This window comes from Centroberyx affinis, unplaced genomic scaffold (assembly GCF_046629955.1).
Source record: "Centroberyx affinis isolate AG114_WGS23_722 - 3 ecotype Tasmania unplaced genomic scaffold, CSIRO-AGI_Caff_v1 ptg000702l_1, whole genome shotgun sequence".
Classification (NCBI taxonomy): Eukaryota; Metazoa; Chordata; class Actinopteri; order Beryciformes; family Berycidae; genus Centroberyx; species Centroberyx affinis.
The window spans coordinates 1-16,360 of NW_027279321.1; the positions used below are offsets into that span (position 1 = coordinate 1).

Genomic DNA, 16,360 nt, shown 5'->3' on the forward strand with positions numbered 1-16,360 from the left:
GGGCCACTACACGGAGGGAGCCGAGATGGTGGAGCAGGTGATCGACAGGGTGAGGAACGAGAGTGAAAGCTGCGACTGCCTGCAGGGCTTCCAGTTTGTCCACTCCTTGGGCGGCGGAACCGGCTCCGGCATGGGAACCCTCATCATCAACAAGATCCGAGAGGAGTACCCCGACCGCATCATGAACAGCTTCAGCATCATGCCCTCCCCGAAGGTCTCTGACACCGTGGTGGAGCCCTACAACGCCACCCTGTCCATCCACCAACTCCTGGAGAACACAGACGAGACCTACTGCATCGACAACGAGGCCCTCTACGACATCTGCTTCCGCACGCTGAAGCTCACCACACCGACCTATGGGGACCTCAACCACTTGGTCTCCATGACCATGAGCGGGGTGACGACCTCCCTGAGATTCCCCGGCCAGCTCAACGCAGACCTGAGGAAGCTGGCTGTTAACATGGTGCCCTTCCCTCGTCTCCACTTCTTCATGCCGGGCTTTGCCCCCTTGACGGCGCGCGGCAGCCAGCAGTACAGAGCCCTCACGGTGCCCGAGCTCACCCAGCAGATGTTCGACGCCCGCAACATGATGACAGCCTGTGACCCGAGAAGGGGCCGCTACCTCACGGTCGCTGGCATGTTCCGTGGCAGGATGTCCACCAAAGAGGTAGACGAGCAGATGCTGGCAGTCCAGCAGAAAAACAGCAACAACTTTGTGGACTGGATCCCCCACAATGTCAAGGTTGCCGTGTGCGACATCCCACCCAAAGGCCTCAAAATGGCCTCCACCTTCATCGGCAACAACACGGCCATTCAGGAGATATTCCGCCGCGTGGGTGAGCAGTTCTCCCTCATGTTCAGGCGCAAGGCCTTTCTCCACTGGTACACGGGGGAGGGCATGGATGAGATGGAGTTCACTGAGGCGGAGAGCAACCTCAACGACCTGGTGTCGGAGTACCAGCAGTACCAAGACGCCACGGTTGAGCAGGAGTGGGAGGCTGAGGATGAAGAAGAGGAGGGCCCCTCGCCAGTAACGACAACTAAAGTCCAGTCTCGGACGGAGGTTAAGATGGAGACAGTGACTGAAACGACCACAGAAACTGTAGATTAATAGAGAATAGAACTGTGTGCATACAATGTGGGTTGTAGGGCTGATGCCCTGTTGGAAGGATGTGGAAGAAAAACATGGGATTGTTGGCCCTAAAAAAGAACTTTTATTTTGTAGTTTTATTTAATGTCCAGGGTTGGTTTAGATAGCCTTTACTTAATGAAGGTGCTGTGATAGACTTATAAAATAGCACTTCTTCAATTCTCTTTTATGTATTCTTTTAATGATTTGTATGCCTACAGTTTGTGTTTTAAAGCTTTAAAGGCTTTAAGAGTTAGGCTATTCTTATTTCTTTCACATTCAACATTTGGAAAATTATGTTTTAAGGAGGAAAATTTTTGTATATAGAAGCGAAATTCCATGTATTGTCAGCTTTATTTAATTTACTATGTTTCCCTTACATTCCTAATCATGTGTCTAGCTAGAAGAGAGTGAACTGTGCAGATGAGATTGTGATATTAACACCAAGATGAAGTATATTTTTTAAATTGATGTCTCTAGCATTAAGATTATGTTGATGTCATTTGTTAAATATTGTCCTTTAACGTTTCAGACCTTCATGTTCTAGGTTGCATTGAATGTTTTGTATTGATGACCTTGACGGTAATTAAACACAATAAAATATCTTGACAAAGAGCTGTGATTATACAAGCAAGTAATACTTAGTCGTACATTATTCAGCAAACTATTAAAATATTTCTCCTTTTCTCTTATCTCTGTGTTTCTTAATTTATATGTGCAAATAAGCTGAACCAAACTGAAGCTCAGCGACAGTGACGGACAGTGCTCTGACAGCATAATGACAGCGTTACTGTGCAAAGTTTACACACAGTTCCCTCCCACTGTCAAGTCTGGGAGAGACAGATTATGCAAAACTTGCCCTGACTGTCTGTACTGCGTGATAAGCACATGTGACGTGGAAATGCCCCTCCAGTACAGCAGCAAAGTTGACTAGACTCATAAACTGGGATTAAGGAGATAATAGTGCATGTAACCTACATGTGAATATAGGTTATGGTGACAAGCATACTGTAGCCACAGTGGATGACCTGTTTAAAGGCACCAAGGAGGTGATGGGGTCATGAAGAAAAAATATTCTGCCCACCTCAATTTCATGTCTTAATTGATATTACCAAAGGGGGGTGGGGTGCCATCCCCTTGCTGCTCATTAGTTTGAGCCTGTGTAGTAACAGGATCTAAATTATAAGTTCCTTTGTGTGTAAAAAAAAATCAGACATTATTCAGAGGTATCATCAAGAAAGTTATAATACAAAACAGAATAGAAACACAAGGAAAGATAAGAAAACAGAAAAATTATAAAGAATAAGATATAAAAATCAACATAATCGACATAAACTCAACAGTAAAACCAGTGTCTCAAGTCTCACTAGCACTGTAATTAGGCTATTAGTTACCATAAACTATTCTCTTTAGCCAAGTGTCATGATTGCATACAGACAATTTACCATATCTTTCTGAAACATGTTTAAGTGGAAATGCTGATCAGATTTAGCCTACTTGGTTTTTGGACAATGGTCTGAAACATTGAGTAATCCTATTGCGTCAATGGGTCAGGTTCTTTCAAGGTTGCAGAGGAGAACCTTCAACCTTCAATAACTCCTGAGTTGAGTTGTGTAACATTAACATCAAAGGTTAAACGTCTGAAATGCCATCGGGGAAAGGGGAATATATAAAGAGAGATTCCAACAATGTGTGCAGGACATAATCTTGGTTTTCATTGCCCTGACTGCTCAAACATTAAACTGTAACCTGTTATCCATCCATTCTCCTAATTTGAGATAAAGTCAAGTTCATTCAGTCGTGTGCTGTCAGTGCTCTGCTGCGGCATGTGGCGGAAGTGCGCAATACAACTCATGTGACTGCTCCGGTAAAGTGGGAGGGGCCTTTGCGTTTTAGTCTTTCAACGTGGTTCACTAATTCGGTCAGTGTGACTGTGCCTACCGGCTTATCCACCGCACTCACTCCCGCTAGTACTACTGACGCTACTGCATAAACCAGCAGCGGCCAGGCCATGAAGATCTGGACATCAGAGCACATATTCAAGTGAGTAGTTTACTCATATATGTCGTTTTTATCGCAGTGTAGCGATAGCGGTTTGGTGTTGGGCTGTCAATGGTTCCCTGTCTGGTTTTGACAGTTTGGTTACTATGGTATGGCTGGCTTCGTTCAGCATTCAGACAGTTAGTGATAGGAACATTAAACCATAACATAACATTTAACCAGCAGAAGCTACGAGTAGTGTTACGGTTGTGGTGTGGTGCGGTTAGTTTAGTAGCTAGTAGTAGCTAGTGTAGTAATGCAGTGTCAGATTTTTGACTCCGCAACGTCTGTCAGTGTCTTTCTTTGATGAATTATTGTTAGAATATGTACAAAAACACAATTATAATTCTAAAAGTATATGTGTAAGAATACGAAGTACCTAAGAGTCCATGGCTGTCATTGTCTGGTTGCAGAAAAACGCTGCCAAATTGCGTAACCTGCTGGCCAGCCAGCCAGCCTGAGCGGGCAACCTTTCCCCTACATTTTGTCGCGCCTGTGCGTCACTGGGCAACCGCAGCGCGTTCACGTGTCTCCATGGCAACCATCCACCGCGTTCGATTCTCATTACCCGGAAGAGCATCATCGGTACCTTTTGGCGCCTTTCCTGAATCCAAATAGATTAATGTTCTACAGGAATAGAGATGGAAATAGAGACGTTTCAAAGCATCTGCCTCTAAGATCCCCATCAACCTCAATTAAATCATCTATCGAATTAAACGCAATAAGTTTTAATTCAACAAATGGTAGTTGTCAGTTGTGGTCAGGCAAGTTATGTTAAGGGTAATATAAGATACTAATACAAGTCATGTCTTTTTTTGTGTCTCTCCCTTCCACAGCCATCCTTGGGAGACAGTGACCAAGGCAGCTATGCAGAAGTACCCTAACCCCATGAACCCCAGTGTGTTTGGAGTGGATGTTTTGGACAGAGCCGTAGACAAACAGGGACGTCTCCACAGCAAAAGACTGCTCAGCACAGAGTGGGGCCTTCCATCTATAGTGAAATCAGTGAGTGTCAAAACTTGGTGCAATGTAGTTTCATAGTATTTGTCTACAGTCCAGCGTCATAGTTGAAAACTTGTATCAGCTTTGTTGGCCTTGTAGTGAAATTGTCTAACCCTAACCTGTAAAATGTAGATATGATAGGACATAGAGGTGGGAAAAACAAGTGTGCTTCTCCAAAAAACTTTGGCTGGGTGCTCTAGTCAACAGTGAGTGCCACTTCTGCCCTTTTTTTGAGGGTAATGGTTTACTGATGATATGACATGCAGTAGTGGTGCAAAAGATATGTTGAGAAACACATGATCTGTGTCTGTGAAAAGGCAAAAAGAGACTTGCAGGTTTGAGATGGTGTCTAATGCCCTCGGTCTGGGTGCCTCTTTTTGTCGTTGGGTTGTTTAATCAAAGCAGTATGAGGCTCAGTATACCTTTTAGCTATATCAGTCTCATAAATAAAAACTAAACTTGATAAAGTCACATCATTCAAAGCGCCACACAGGAATCCAGTTGTAGCCACAGAGTCAGTTGAGTAAGGAAGGTCGGCTAATGCTCTCCAGCCAGTGAGGATGACCTTAACCCCTCAAGGCTATTTCTGTCCAGGGGAAGCAGCAGACCTGGTTGTTGGCTGAAGCCCAGGCGAGTTCATGGCTGTGTGCCGTGTCACATGTTGTACAAGACACAGAGCTGCCATTTCTGTCATTGCAGAGCTATAACCCTTGACGGCATGTGATGTAACTTTCCATCACTGTGTTAGCTAGCAAGGACTCACTGTGTTTGGACCGCTGCCAAATTAGGACTTGTACTTGGCATCTGCACATTGAGTACACTGACCTCTAGTTTTAAACTGTGGTAAGAGTTTTATTATTAGTGTGAAGATCATTTTAGGGTAAATCTTAAAGCGATGATGTCTTCATCTGGAATGCAGACATCTCTGAAACGTGTTGTTTGCAGTATTATTCTGTTGCTTTGACCTTCTGAACTGATGATGGGGGCAAATGCAGCCAAAGTTCAATAATCTGCTACCACTACTGTCATGTTCCAACCTGTGCAAACATTAGTCAATCAGTTGTTCTTTAGCACTGACCTTTGGCTTAGATCCCTGGGAAAGTCTGAGGAGGTAGTCAGACGACATCTATGAATAATTCCTCTAAATCCAAGGACAGTCTATGACACCGACTGGTCCAGTGATTGATAGCATATTAACGAAGCCCTTAATCAGATTGTCTCAAGTCACTACTAAGCCTTAGCGTATGTGTAGAAACTGGACCTGTATGTATCTAGTAGAATAGAAGTGCTTATCTGAGGTCAGCTTCCCTCTTTACTCTTTATTAAACTTAAATAGAGTTAATATTATCACGTGATAATTGTGACCCCAAATCAGTGCTTTTTGTTCGTTATGTAAATTTCATACACAACACCAGATTGATTACATTAATTATTGCTCATTTACATCTAACATAAAATCAGAGCTATGCCCTTCATTGTGAGATTATATTCCATGTTCATTCGCTTGCAGTTTGTATCGAAGCACACTTGGCCTCACACTTGGAGATAAATATGTTGCCAGCCAAATGGAAAGACATTAATGCAAGCAGAGGTTGTATTTGAATTGCATACATTTGAATTTGCCACGCTCCTATTGAACCACTGTATAACCAAGGCTGCCAACAGTGGACCCACCCCAATCTTCACTTAGCCTTGTTCATCTCTTTGGCTAATGATTTTTTGGAAGAAATGAAAATTATCACTTTATTCTAACATCCAGCTGCCCAGCATTTAGTTAGCCATTAGCCTACTACATAGCCAGCAGCTAGCAGCTAACTAGGCCATATGTTCACGCTTTTAGACAACAGTCAGTTTTAGCTTGATTTATCAAGTTCTGATGTTCGCTGAAGTAAAACAACATTTGCAACTCTTTCATCAAGTGGGGAGAATAAGATGCAATCACTGGCTGAGGAGATGAACCACAGAGGCAAATGGTTTGTGATTGACTTAGTGAGGAGTGTTTGCCCACTGTTAGCAGCGTTGGAGGAGGCTGCTGCCTTCCAGTCGACACTCAAGGGAATAAAAGTCCCTTGTGCCTGGATGTGTGTCTCGGGAAGCTAGATCTGAAGTAAGAAAACTGAATGTGAATTAGGGGAAAAAATTAATTTGAAAATTTAGCTAAAAGTTAAATTCAATAATAATCACATTCAATTTGAAATCATTGCGTTCAATTTCAAATTGTGCCTTACAAATTAAATTTTTAAATTCATTTATTCAGCAAATCTGTTTTTCAAGGGTTCAGTATGAACAGGACAAATTCAGATGTATGCAATTAAAATATAATTACTGCTGGCACTATTCTCATTCCATACAGCTAGTTTTGCAGTTTATTTCAGTTGCAGTAAATTGCATCTCTGTCTTTGACTCTTTAGATCATTGGTAACGCACGAACATGCACATACATCCAGGAGCAGTCTGTTGTGGATCCCAGCAAGAAGACTTTTGAACTTCAATCCTCAAATGTGAGTACTTTGATCATGGTATCTGCTCACCTGTGGTTGAATGTGGAGATTGCAGGTTGTCTTAGTGGTTAGAAACTGTCCTGTAACTGAAAGAGTGTGAGCTGAGTGTCTTGCATGTAACTGTAACCCAGTACCTTACCACAGGTGTTCTGTAACATTTTCAGCCTGAGAGTTCATCTTTGAGTTTTTTAGTCTCACCTTGGGACCCAGTTCTAATGATAAAAAATGTTTTGTCATCTTGGCACCCACTAGTCCCCACCGGCCCGCTTTGGGTTCAAACCCATAATTTCTGAACAGAACACCTTACAACCTTACATCATACATATCTGAGATATACTGGAGGTAGTTATAGACTGTTTTTTATGTAAGGTACACATTCTTATCAAAACCTTTCAACAGTTTACAAAACATGTTCTGTTCAGGATGTGTTAACCACAAACATCCATAAGCTGTCTGGCTCCACGACTGCCTTTTGTCCAAGAGAGGGAAGCCTACCTGCAGTGTGGGAACCTGTGAAACATTTCTGGAATGACGCCTTGCTTGTTCCACAAGTAGTCTGTTTACATATCAGTGAACATTCATAACGCTACCCTAAGTCACGCAACTGCTTTGACTTGAGATGTTTCATATCTGAACATTTGCTAATGTTATTCACTCTCTATAACTTGTGTCCTTAGATCACTTTCACAAACATGGTGTCTGTGGATGAGAAGTTAACATACAAGCCACACCCTGAGGATCCAGAGAAGTACGTTTTTACATCGCAGGCATTTTAAAATGACACAGATGGATCATGTGTTCTTTCCCCTTTTACTGTCAAATACAGTTAAATACAGTACAGTATACAGTATAAGTACAGTAGTACATTTCTGAGGAGCAATCAGGACTGACGGGGTGTTTAACTTAGCTTGTGACTCTGGTTTCTTGCATTTCTAGAACAATTCTGACTCAGGAGGCCATCATCTCTGTAAAAGGCGTCAGTCTCAGCAGTTACCTGGAGGGAGTCATGGCCAGCACCATCTCTACTAACGCTGGGAAGGTGAGAGATCCCTTACAGTTCTGTTTCTTTAAAACTACGGGTCGGGACCCAAAATGTTTGTGGGCCTGTTTCTGGTAGTTTCCCACATGACAAGCATTCAACTACATTTTATAAAACCTGGACCTCAAGATGAGACAGAATATTCTTTGGGTCCTGCACTTAAAATGTTCATCAGCCCTTATAAGAATGGATAATCGTCTTAAGGTCTTCCTTGTGTTCAACTTTTAATTTAATTATATTTATATGATCTATGGACTAATGCTTTGTATTTGCTCCTCATCAGGGACGTGAAGCCATGGAGTGGGTGATCAGGCGACTGAATGCAGAAATAGAGGAACTGGCAGCTACAGCACGCGGGACCATACGCACACCCATGGCTGCTGCGGTCACCGAGAAATGACATCTCCCTCTCTGCTCAACCCCATCCTGTGCCAGTACAACCAGCCTCCCTTTATGATGCTCTTGTGCTGTTTTTTTCTTTTTTACTACTTGAGGGTACAAATTTATCCATCTGGTATAAGCTATTATCTACATTAGATATGTCTCTTGCAGCAGACTGCAACATAAAGGGATTCTGAGGAGAGGTTTCAGGGGAGGCTGCCTGGCAGGACTGCACTGAGAGACTTGGGGAGAGGTGGGTGGCACGCTCAGGGCCTGAGCCACTGATGTCTGTGTGTTTGGAAACTTGCAAGAGAGGCCAACGCCAGCAGAGGCATCAGGTGAATTACATGGAAAAGGTGCCAAAGTAGACACACTACTCTTTATCTAGTCTCGTAAAAGTATCTTTGCCGGCGATGTTTCCATCTGGCACAAAACCTCAGAATGCCAGTAGGCCTCTTCTGGCATAAACCCTGTGGGTTTACAGCGACGAGGTTACAAGGAATAACCTGGTTGAGCTTTGATGGCAGGAAACACTACCTCACTGAGGCAGGGTCAAGTGCACTACATGTCCAGAGTACACAGAAGTGTACTCAGGTTTCAGAATAAATGGTAGGATTAACACAACCGTTGACAGTAACATGTTAATGAAATGTTTGGCAGTCAGGTCTGTTTGTGTAAGAGCCGTCTTCTCAGCAATGTTTTCCTTCGCAACCTCAGTAATAACAAGAAACACTGTACCAGGCATCATATCCAAGCCTGAATATAAGTACTGTATTTTGTTATTATGTAGTAACTGATATTGTTGTTTAACTGTTTAACTGACATGAAGGGATCAAGGTACATGCCATATTTTTGTTTTGAAGAAGTAATTTAGGGGACCATCTCAAATGCAGTGTTGGTATAACTCACATGTTCTTCAATTTGAGGTTTAGGGACAAACTTCAAAGTAAAAACTTTGGACTTTTTTAATAACTAACCCGTACTGTAGCTGGATGTGCTTGCTGCAGTTTTAACGGTACACAAGAATACTGGTTGACCTTTGCATTGGAATCAGCTTGCACTTACAAAATAATATGTTTTAATAGAAAAAAGCTGCTACACATGCTGGGAGAGCTGATAATTTGTGAATATACTGGTATTACTGTTTGAGGGATCAAATGGAGTTACAACATGCATTTGAGACAGTTTTCCTTTGTAAAAAAAAAAGACATTACAGCAGCAGTATGGTGATGCTGGAAGTTTTAGTTTCATAATGTACTATTACCTGTAACAGGAGTATTTATTTCGTGAAATTAATGGTTTAGAGGGAGTGAAATACGTCTTGGGTTAACCATTGAGAAAGGTACTGTCACATGCTTTGTTACAAGTTTTGGTTGCCTCTGAAAAAGAAACGGTCTCACCAACCTGAGAATGCATGTGGCAATCAAATAAACATTTGAATGCACAGTGGAGAGTTTATTAGAAGATCTATGCCCCTGATTCCCCAAATTCTGTGTACCTCAGAATATAACAACAACAAAAGACTCTCGGTTGTTAAAATGGAAAACAATTTTATCTATTTTGGAATTCAATGTGCCGTTTTGTTTTTGAATTAGCGTGTTATAGAAGTACTTGTGCAATATTTATCAGGCAATATGTATTTATTTAAAAATTAATTGTGGTATTCTATTCTGAAGTAGCAAAACGGTAGTGGCACTTAAAGACTTGGCATGTCCAACACTTGTTTTGTTTTGTGACCATATATATATATGATTCTGCCAAAATATTAGCTTGAAGGTCTGTGGAAAGATGGGAGCTTGTAGAGCGAGAGAGTGAGAGGCTGACAGCTGAGATGCCACTGCAACTGAAATTTACACATTCCAAAGGTTAATGTCAGTTGTTGAGTATCCAAATGTGTTTTGTTTTTGTTTTTTTTGATCCAGGGAGGGTTTGCTGAGTGTACATCATCTTTTTCAGCAAGGCCCTGATACACACCCAAATGGTTACACACACCAACACACACCTAGGAATTGCCCAGAACAAACACATTCTTCTACTATTGGCCCTGAACAGGCTCCACCAGTGTGTCTGAGCAGATGCAAGAGCCACATACTGCCACACTGTGGCCAAATGATAATTTCTTCCAGTTATCATCTTAAAATGGAATAAATAAATAAAAACAGTTCAGAGGTTCAGATTTTATGTTATGCTGTAATTTTGTCATTTGGAAAAAAAAGTCAGTTGTCTTAACATGCTCATGCCAAGGTTCATGCAGACCAAGATTGTGGACTAAAGTAGTGGTTGAATAAAATGCTGCTGTGTTGACAAAATGTGACATGAATGGTTGAAAAAATAAAGTTATCTGAAATATTATCTGTAGTATTTCCTTTTGTTCTGTGTGTAGGCCTACTATCTGTGTCACAGATGTTAGGTGCTATGGAGTGTGAAGTGAATTTTTTCCCCAACTGCATTGAACTTGTGGTATTGTGTGCAATGTTTCCCTCCGAAAAGAAAGCTGATTGTAGAGTAAAATACAGTTAAATGTAGTGGAGAATTGTATTATTATTATTATTAGTATTATTACAGAAAAACATTGTACATATTCTATAGGTGTATATGTTTTTTTGTTTTTTTTTTTGTGCAAAAATGATTTGAATGGATTTGTAGAAATTACACTTTTATTTTGAAAAAATCAGACCGGACGTTTATTCTGGCGAAACACAAGCAAGATGCGTTCTGCCCAAAGAGGTTGACTTCCGGCTTGGGCGTTTACCCTTCAAAATAAAAGCGCGAGCTTTACCAATTCATTTGTATTTAATCGTCAAATCCAATAAGCGAGGAACCAGGTTAATATTCAATGTCACAATAATAAAAGTAATAATAAAAATAAAAATAATAAAAATATAATGAACAATGCGATAGTATTAACTATAAAGGCTGCATATATTAGATTGTGCAGAATACACACAGAGCACATCAAGGAGGTTCTATATTGCACATACTAAACTGGACTACAAACAAATCGACATAGACACAGACAGGTCTGCAGGAGTGTTTTGGCCATGGTTTTGACACATCTTGTGTAGTAGCAATGAAAGGTGACCTGTGTAATGTTTAATTTGTGTAGCCTATGTAGTCAACAATCGTTGTACAGATCGTATAGTTGCCTTTGATGCATTTCATTTGTGTATTTATGTATTTATTTATTCATTCATTCATTATTTTAGTGCAACAAGTTTTTTTTTAAAATAGAAATTACACTTTTATTCTGAAAAACAGACCGGAAAGAACACAAGCACACAAGCAGAATAAAATGGTTCGAATTAACAGAAAATAACACTTCCGGTTTGGGTGTTTAGCCTTCAAAATAAAAGCACGAGATTTTAAACGTATAAATACTGTTTTAAACCAATTACTTTGTATTTAATCTTCAAATTCAATAGGTGAGCACCAATATTAATGTTTGATGTCAAAATAATAATGAAAAAACACCATAATATGTGCCATTTTAACTATAGACGCTGCATATATTACACTTCCTGACATTTTCTGACTAAATTGGACACTGTACAGTTTAACTTTATTTGTATGTGCTCAATTTCTATGTCAAAACACTCCTGCAAACCTGTACTTTCACTACAAACTAACATTTAGGTCCAAGCTGTTTAAGAAAAGTCATTGCAGGCCCTCAAAGTCAGCCATACTGTAATAATACAGTACAGTACAGTACTATACTTTAGTACAGGTCTGCAGGAGTGTTTTGACATAGAACTTGTGCACATACAGTGAAAGGTAAGGTGACCTGTGTAGTGTTTAATCTGTGTAGCCTATGTAGTCCAAAAATGGCAAATCTCTGTTTAAATGTAGAGGGGAACCTTCAACTAAATGATTACAAGAATTCATATCATGGAAAAACATTGTACAGATTGTATAGTTGCATTTTGTTGCTTAATTATTTGTTTTCTGTGCAAAACGATGTTTTTTGTAGTCAACATTTGAGTGGATTTCTAGAAATTACGTTATTCTGAAAAAATCGCACCGGAAGTCTTATTCTTATTTCAACTGGTGCTGGAACACAGGCAGACAGCAGAAGAATAATACAACACACAAACATTTGCACATCCTATCAGCTGAATCTGTAAATCGATGGGGACATAGCAGAACCAAAAATGCCGAAAAAATACTCGTACAGTCGTGAAACGGTAGAGTAAGTATAGCAGTCGGCTGTCCAATAAGTAGGCAACCGCACAGTCTTGAAACTGCTGAACAACGAGAGTGTAGGGTAATGAAAGTCACAATGCTAGCTGCAGCTAACTTGGCTAGAGCTAACTGTGACGTTTCGTTGTACAACATCCGGTTTTCAAAATAAACGTTCTAGAGGATTTAGAAAATGTTGCAAGTTAGAATTGTATTCCATCATGTCATCGTAGGCATGTGAAGTGAGAAATGGATCCATTTCTCACTTCATATGCCTACGATGAAGCCTGCAGGCTTTTCATTTTTCGCTTTGACTGACATTGTGGGCTGTTGTGTAATAGAAGGTGATGTAGTTCCACACATTTACTCAGATTCAGTGATGTTAGTGCAGGTAGAAGAATCATGCAACAGTAGCAAAAGCACTTGATACTGACATTGGTTTTAATCTCTACATGTACAAATTCCAAGGTATACAAATAGAAAGTTTGACAAGTAGGTTTATGGTAGAAAAAAATATAGTTAGTATAAAGTTATAGCTTCACTCCAGTTACTGCACAGTGGGTCAGAGAAATTGATCAGTGCAGGACTAGTGTTGAAATTGCTCACCTTACACTTGTACATAATCCATAATATGCTTTCACAAATTTGCAGGATTCTTGAATCTCTGTGGGCGCAGGGAATGCAGAATTGCAGCTCTAACGAGAACAAATTGAAAGTCCAGCAGGCAGCTGTGGCAACAGGCCTCGTGGATGAGAGAGTAAAGGTACAGTACACTCTCAAGTCTGCCCTTTTGCATTGTTTTTTAAGATGTAGTAATGAAGATAAAAAAGGAAAGAGAGAGAGAGATGTGACAGCATTGGAGGGTTCAGACTTGGATGCTTTCAGTCACAGTCTGTCCATTCTGACACTGAAACACCACCATTACGCCTTTTTTTTATTAAACATTATTAAGAGTTTGATATTTCTGCATGGATTGGATTCATCAAAGGGACATCTCATGTTCTCACAGTGGGATAGGGCTCCTGAAATTGAGTTGCTGTTTCCTCTCTTCTGACACCTCAAATTGCTTCTTGTGCTCTGTTGAAGTTTTTGCTCATTGGCTCAAGTGCTATTTTTCACCCTTATTTTGTCTGAAGGTTCACAAACAAGTGTGCAGCTTCCTGGATTTTGTTTTTCAAAATCTCACCTACCCTCAACTTGTTACTGGTCAGACACTGGTAGAGGTGCTAATCAAATGTGCACAGAGCAAGTTGGACAAGTGTATGTGGCATCAAATTTCCATAAAAAAAAATTAAGATTGTTCTTTTAATTGCACCGTATGCTATTTTTTATGTTCTATGGTAAAGCTTTGGATATACCACAGGAACAGAAAGAAGAGGAGGGAAGATGGGGGGCCAACGCAGAGAAAGCAGTTGTGTCCTTCCACGACTAAGGCAAGCATTTCTACTAAAGGTATAGTAGACTTATGATGGCTTACTCTATTTTACTTTTCTAATTTATTCTTGAAATTAATATCTACTGGGCACTGGGCGTGCTACTACCCACTGTAGTGTTGTTTGTCCAGTAATAGTCTGGATAATCAGCTAATGTAAACCACACTCCATTGCATTGCATCAGACAACAAATGTGAACTGAAGAATGTATAATTCACAACATTATCCCCTAGTATTATCCCTTTCAGCTAGTATATCTTGATCGATATTTGCATATCTCTGCCAAAAAACAAATATATTCCTTATATTATTTCAGATGTCCCTCAAGAGACAGAATTTAATTAGATTTGAACTTTGGAATTCGTTGCATGTTTATGAATTAATATTTATAAACTTCTTCTTGAGAAAGTCAAGACACTGTAACAACAACCTGAGCAAAATATAACATTGCAGTTAAATATATAAAACTCTTAGCAAACTTTTTATAATATTTCTAAAAGTAGCTTCTGCCAATTATAAAAGTCTGTTTGGAGAATGTATTTCTCATTAGCATATGAGACTTAAAGGAAATATCCACCCTAAAACACAATGTTTTAAAAAAAAAAACCCAAACAGCTATGTGCCTTGTATTTCTGGGCCAATTTTATTGTTTGCTGGTGCATTTTTCAACATCACTGGCCAAGCGTAGACGACATGACGTCACGTCAGATATTTCCAGGGCAGCTACAGTGGAATTTGAACTCAAACACCAACGGTAAACGTCAGGTTTTGGTGTCAGCCCCTCAGAACTGAAGACCAAGGGCTTCTTTCTAGACTTACCATTTTGTACCGACTTTCAACTACAAGGAAAAATTCATCGCAGAAAAAGAGGAGATATTTCTCCATTGACAGTAGCCTGAATAGACCACAACGCCCCATACTGAAAATGCAGCAACATGCTGCATTTTCAGTAAGGCATTCTGGGGAATGTAGGAAATCACTGAAGTGGAAGTAGATGAGGCAGGTTGAGGAGAAAGTAAATTACACCAGAAAAGTAAATTACAACACAAAATAACTCCTGGATTGTGTTTAACATCACAAATTGTAAGTAAGAGGAAGAGTATCTGAGGGCGGATTTTACTTGACACATGTAGTGTGAAAAAAAGAGGTTTTGCTGAAATATTGTGAATTTTTATGATCTTTATCCCAGGTATGACGCATAATGTTGCCGGGAAAATAAGTCAAGATGTCGCTGAAGAGTTGGACTCTAACTGGACGAGGCAGGGACAGAAAGACCCGGACCAGGACGCATCATCTGAGGAGGAGACAGACGCAGCCGCAACAGATCTGCCTCTTGAGAACCCAGACAAAGACAGTCACCAAGAAGCAGCCACCCGTCTAATACAAAGTGTTGAGGAAAAGGTGGGGGAATGCATAAGGGTCTTACTAAAAAGACGCAATAGTAGCCAAAAGAAAACTACATTGGTTTGCTAGGTAAACCTGATGCAATATGGATGTAACCCTGTGTTTCTCTTACAATTTAACATGTGGAGTGGGCTAGGGGAGAGTGGCACCTTCGTAAAATAACTGAATGGTTTCATCCTATATATATATATATATATATATATATATATATATATATATATATATATATATATACAGTATATTCAAAGAAGAAAAACAGAGTGCTACAAAAATGGTGCAAAGTGTCAAAAAAATTCAAAAGAAGGTGCTCTTAGGTTTGGAGAATGTAATGGAATGAAACAAAAGTCCAAGGCACTCTTCTTTGAAAAACTGTAAAAAGCCATTATTTTATGGGCTCATCTATTTATTCAGCATCTTCCAGGGCAAAAACAGTTGAAACTTTGGACTTGATACGTCCACAAGAGTCTGATGAGTCTATTATGTTTTGTTTCTTTCAGGTTCAGGAGCTCCAGGCTTGTAATTGTGAGGTTATTTTCATGGTGTACAACCAGAGCAGTGGGGTCCTGTCCACCACGGGGACGGCCAAAGGATTGAACTTCCTGAACTCTCAGAATCCAGGCATTCACTTGCAGTTTGCAACAGCTGTGTCAAACTCTTCCAGTGACTACACTTTAACCTGATTCATACCATGGCGGGTGAATACTCAGTTCTGTTGGTCTGGGTGTAGCATCCTCTATTTTCATGTGACTGGACACCTCTGATGCAGCTGTTGATCACCATCCTACATTGCTGCCATGTTTCAAGTATTTCATTTCACCGGTACACTGGAAAGTAATTAATGGGTCAAATAAGTATTAGTGTTACATTCAAGATGGCCATGTTGGCAATCAAGGATCATGAAGACGGTCGTCCTTGAAAAAGGCATTGCTCAGGCCTGGTAACAACATGGCAACAGTATCCTTGGGTCCTTAAAAAGTCTTAAAATAAATTACCTAAATTTAAGGCTTTTGTTTGTATTGCATTTGTTTGTTCTTTTGTTTTTCTTGATGAGCACTGTCAGGGCACATTTGCTTTGGCAATATTGTTGTTCTTTTTGTTCTTAGTGGTGTTTTACGGCGGCTGGCATCCAACATTAATGGTGCATTACTGTCCTCTTCCACAAATCTTGTATGCCATGGGATTTTAGCCTAAACTCTATACAATAATCTTGTTTCTTTTTTTAATAAATAAATAATATTCTACAACCCACATTGCT

At 40.2% G+C, this 16,360-nt stretch overlaps 3 protein-coding genes across 4 annotated transcripts; all 3 read left to right on the forward strand.

Moving 5' to 3' along the window:
- Positions 1-7: 7 nt before the first annotated feature.
- Positions 8-1,734, forward strand: LOC139644106 (tubulin beta-3 chain-like). Its single transcript, XM_071519486.1, has one exon. The coding sequence runs from the start codon at positions 26-28 to the stop codon at positions 1,109-1,111; it is 1,086 nt and encodes a 361-aa protein (XP_071375587.1). The 5' UTR covers positions 8-25; the 3' UTR covers positions 1,112-1,734.
- A 1,308-nt stretch (positions 1,735-3,042) lies between these two features.
- Positions 3,043-10,433, forward strand: LOC139644107 (PRELI domain containing protein 3B-like). Of its 2 annotated transcripts, XM_071519487.1 has the most exons (6): positions 3,043-3,172; positions 4,006-4,174; positions 6,583-6,672; positions 7,350-7,420; positions 7,609-7,711; positions 7,995-10,433. In XM_071519487.1, exons 1-6 carry the CDS (start codon positions 3,141-3,143, stop codon positions 8,109-8,111), a joined length of 582 nt encoding a protein of 193 aa, XP_071375588.1. In that variant the 5' UTR covers positions 3,043-3,140; the 3' UTR covers positions 8,112-10,433. The 2 variants fall into 2 exon arrangements, with proteins under 2 accessions (XP_071375588.1, XP_071375589.1); XM_071519488.1 differs by lacking the exon at positions 6,583-6,672.
- Positions 10,434-12,157: 1,724 nt separating this feature from the next.
- On the forward strand, positions 12,158-16,341 carry LOC139644112 (uncharacterized). Its single transcript, XM_071519494.1, has 5 exons — positions 12,158-12,278; positions 12,920-13,031; positions 13,615-13,720; positions 14,891-15,102; positions 15,603-16,341. Exons 1-5 carry the CDS (start codon positions 12,241-12,243, stop codon positions 15,783-15,785), a joined length of 651 nt encoding a protein of 216 aa, XP_071375595.1. The 5' UTR covers positions 12,158-12,240; the 3' UTR covers positions 15,786-16,341.
- Positions 16,342-16,360: the final 19 nt, after the last annotated feature.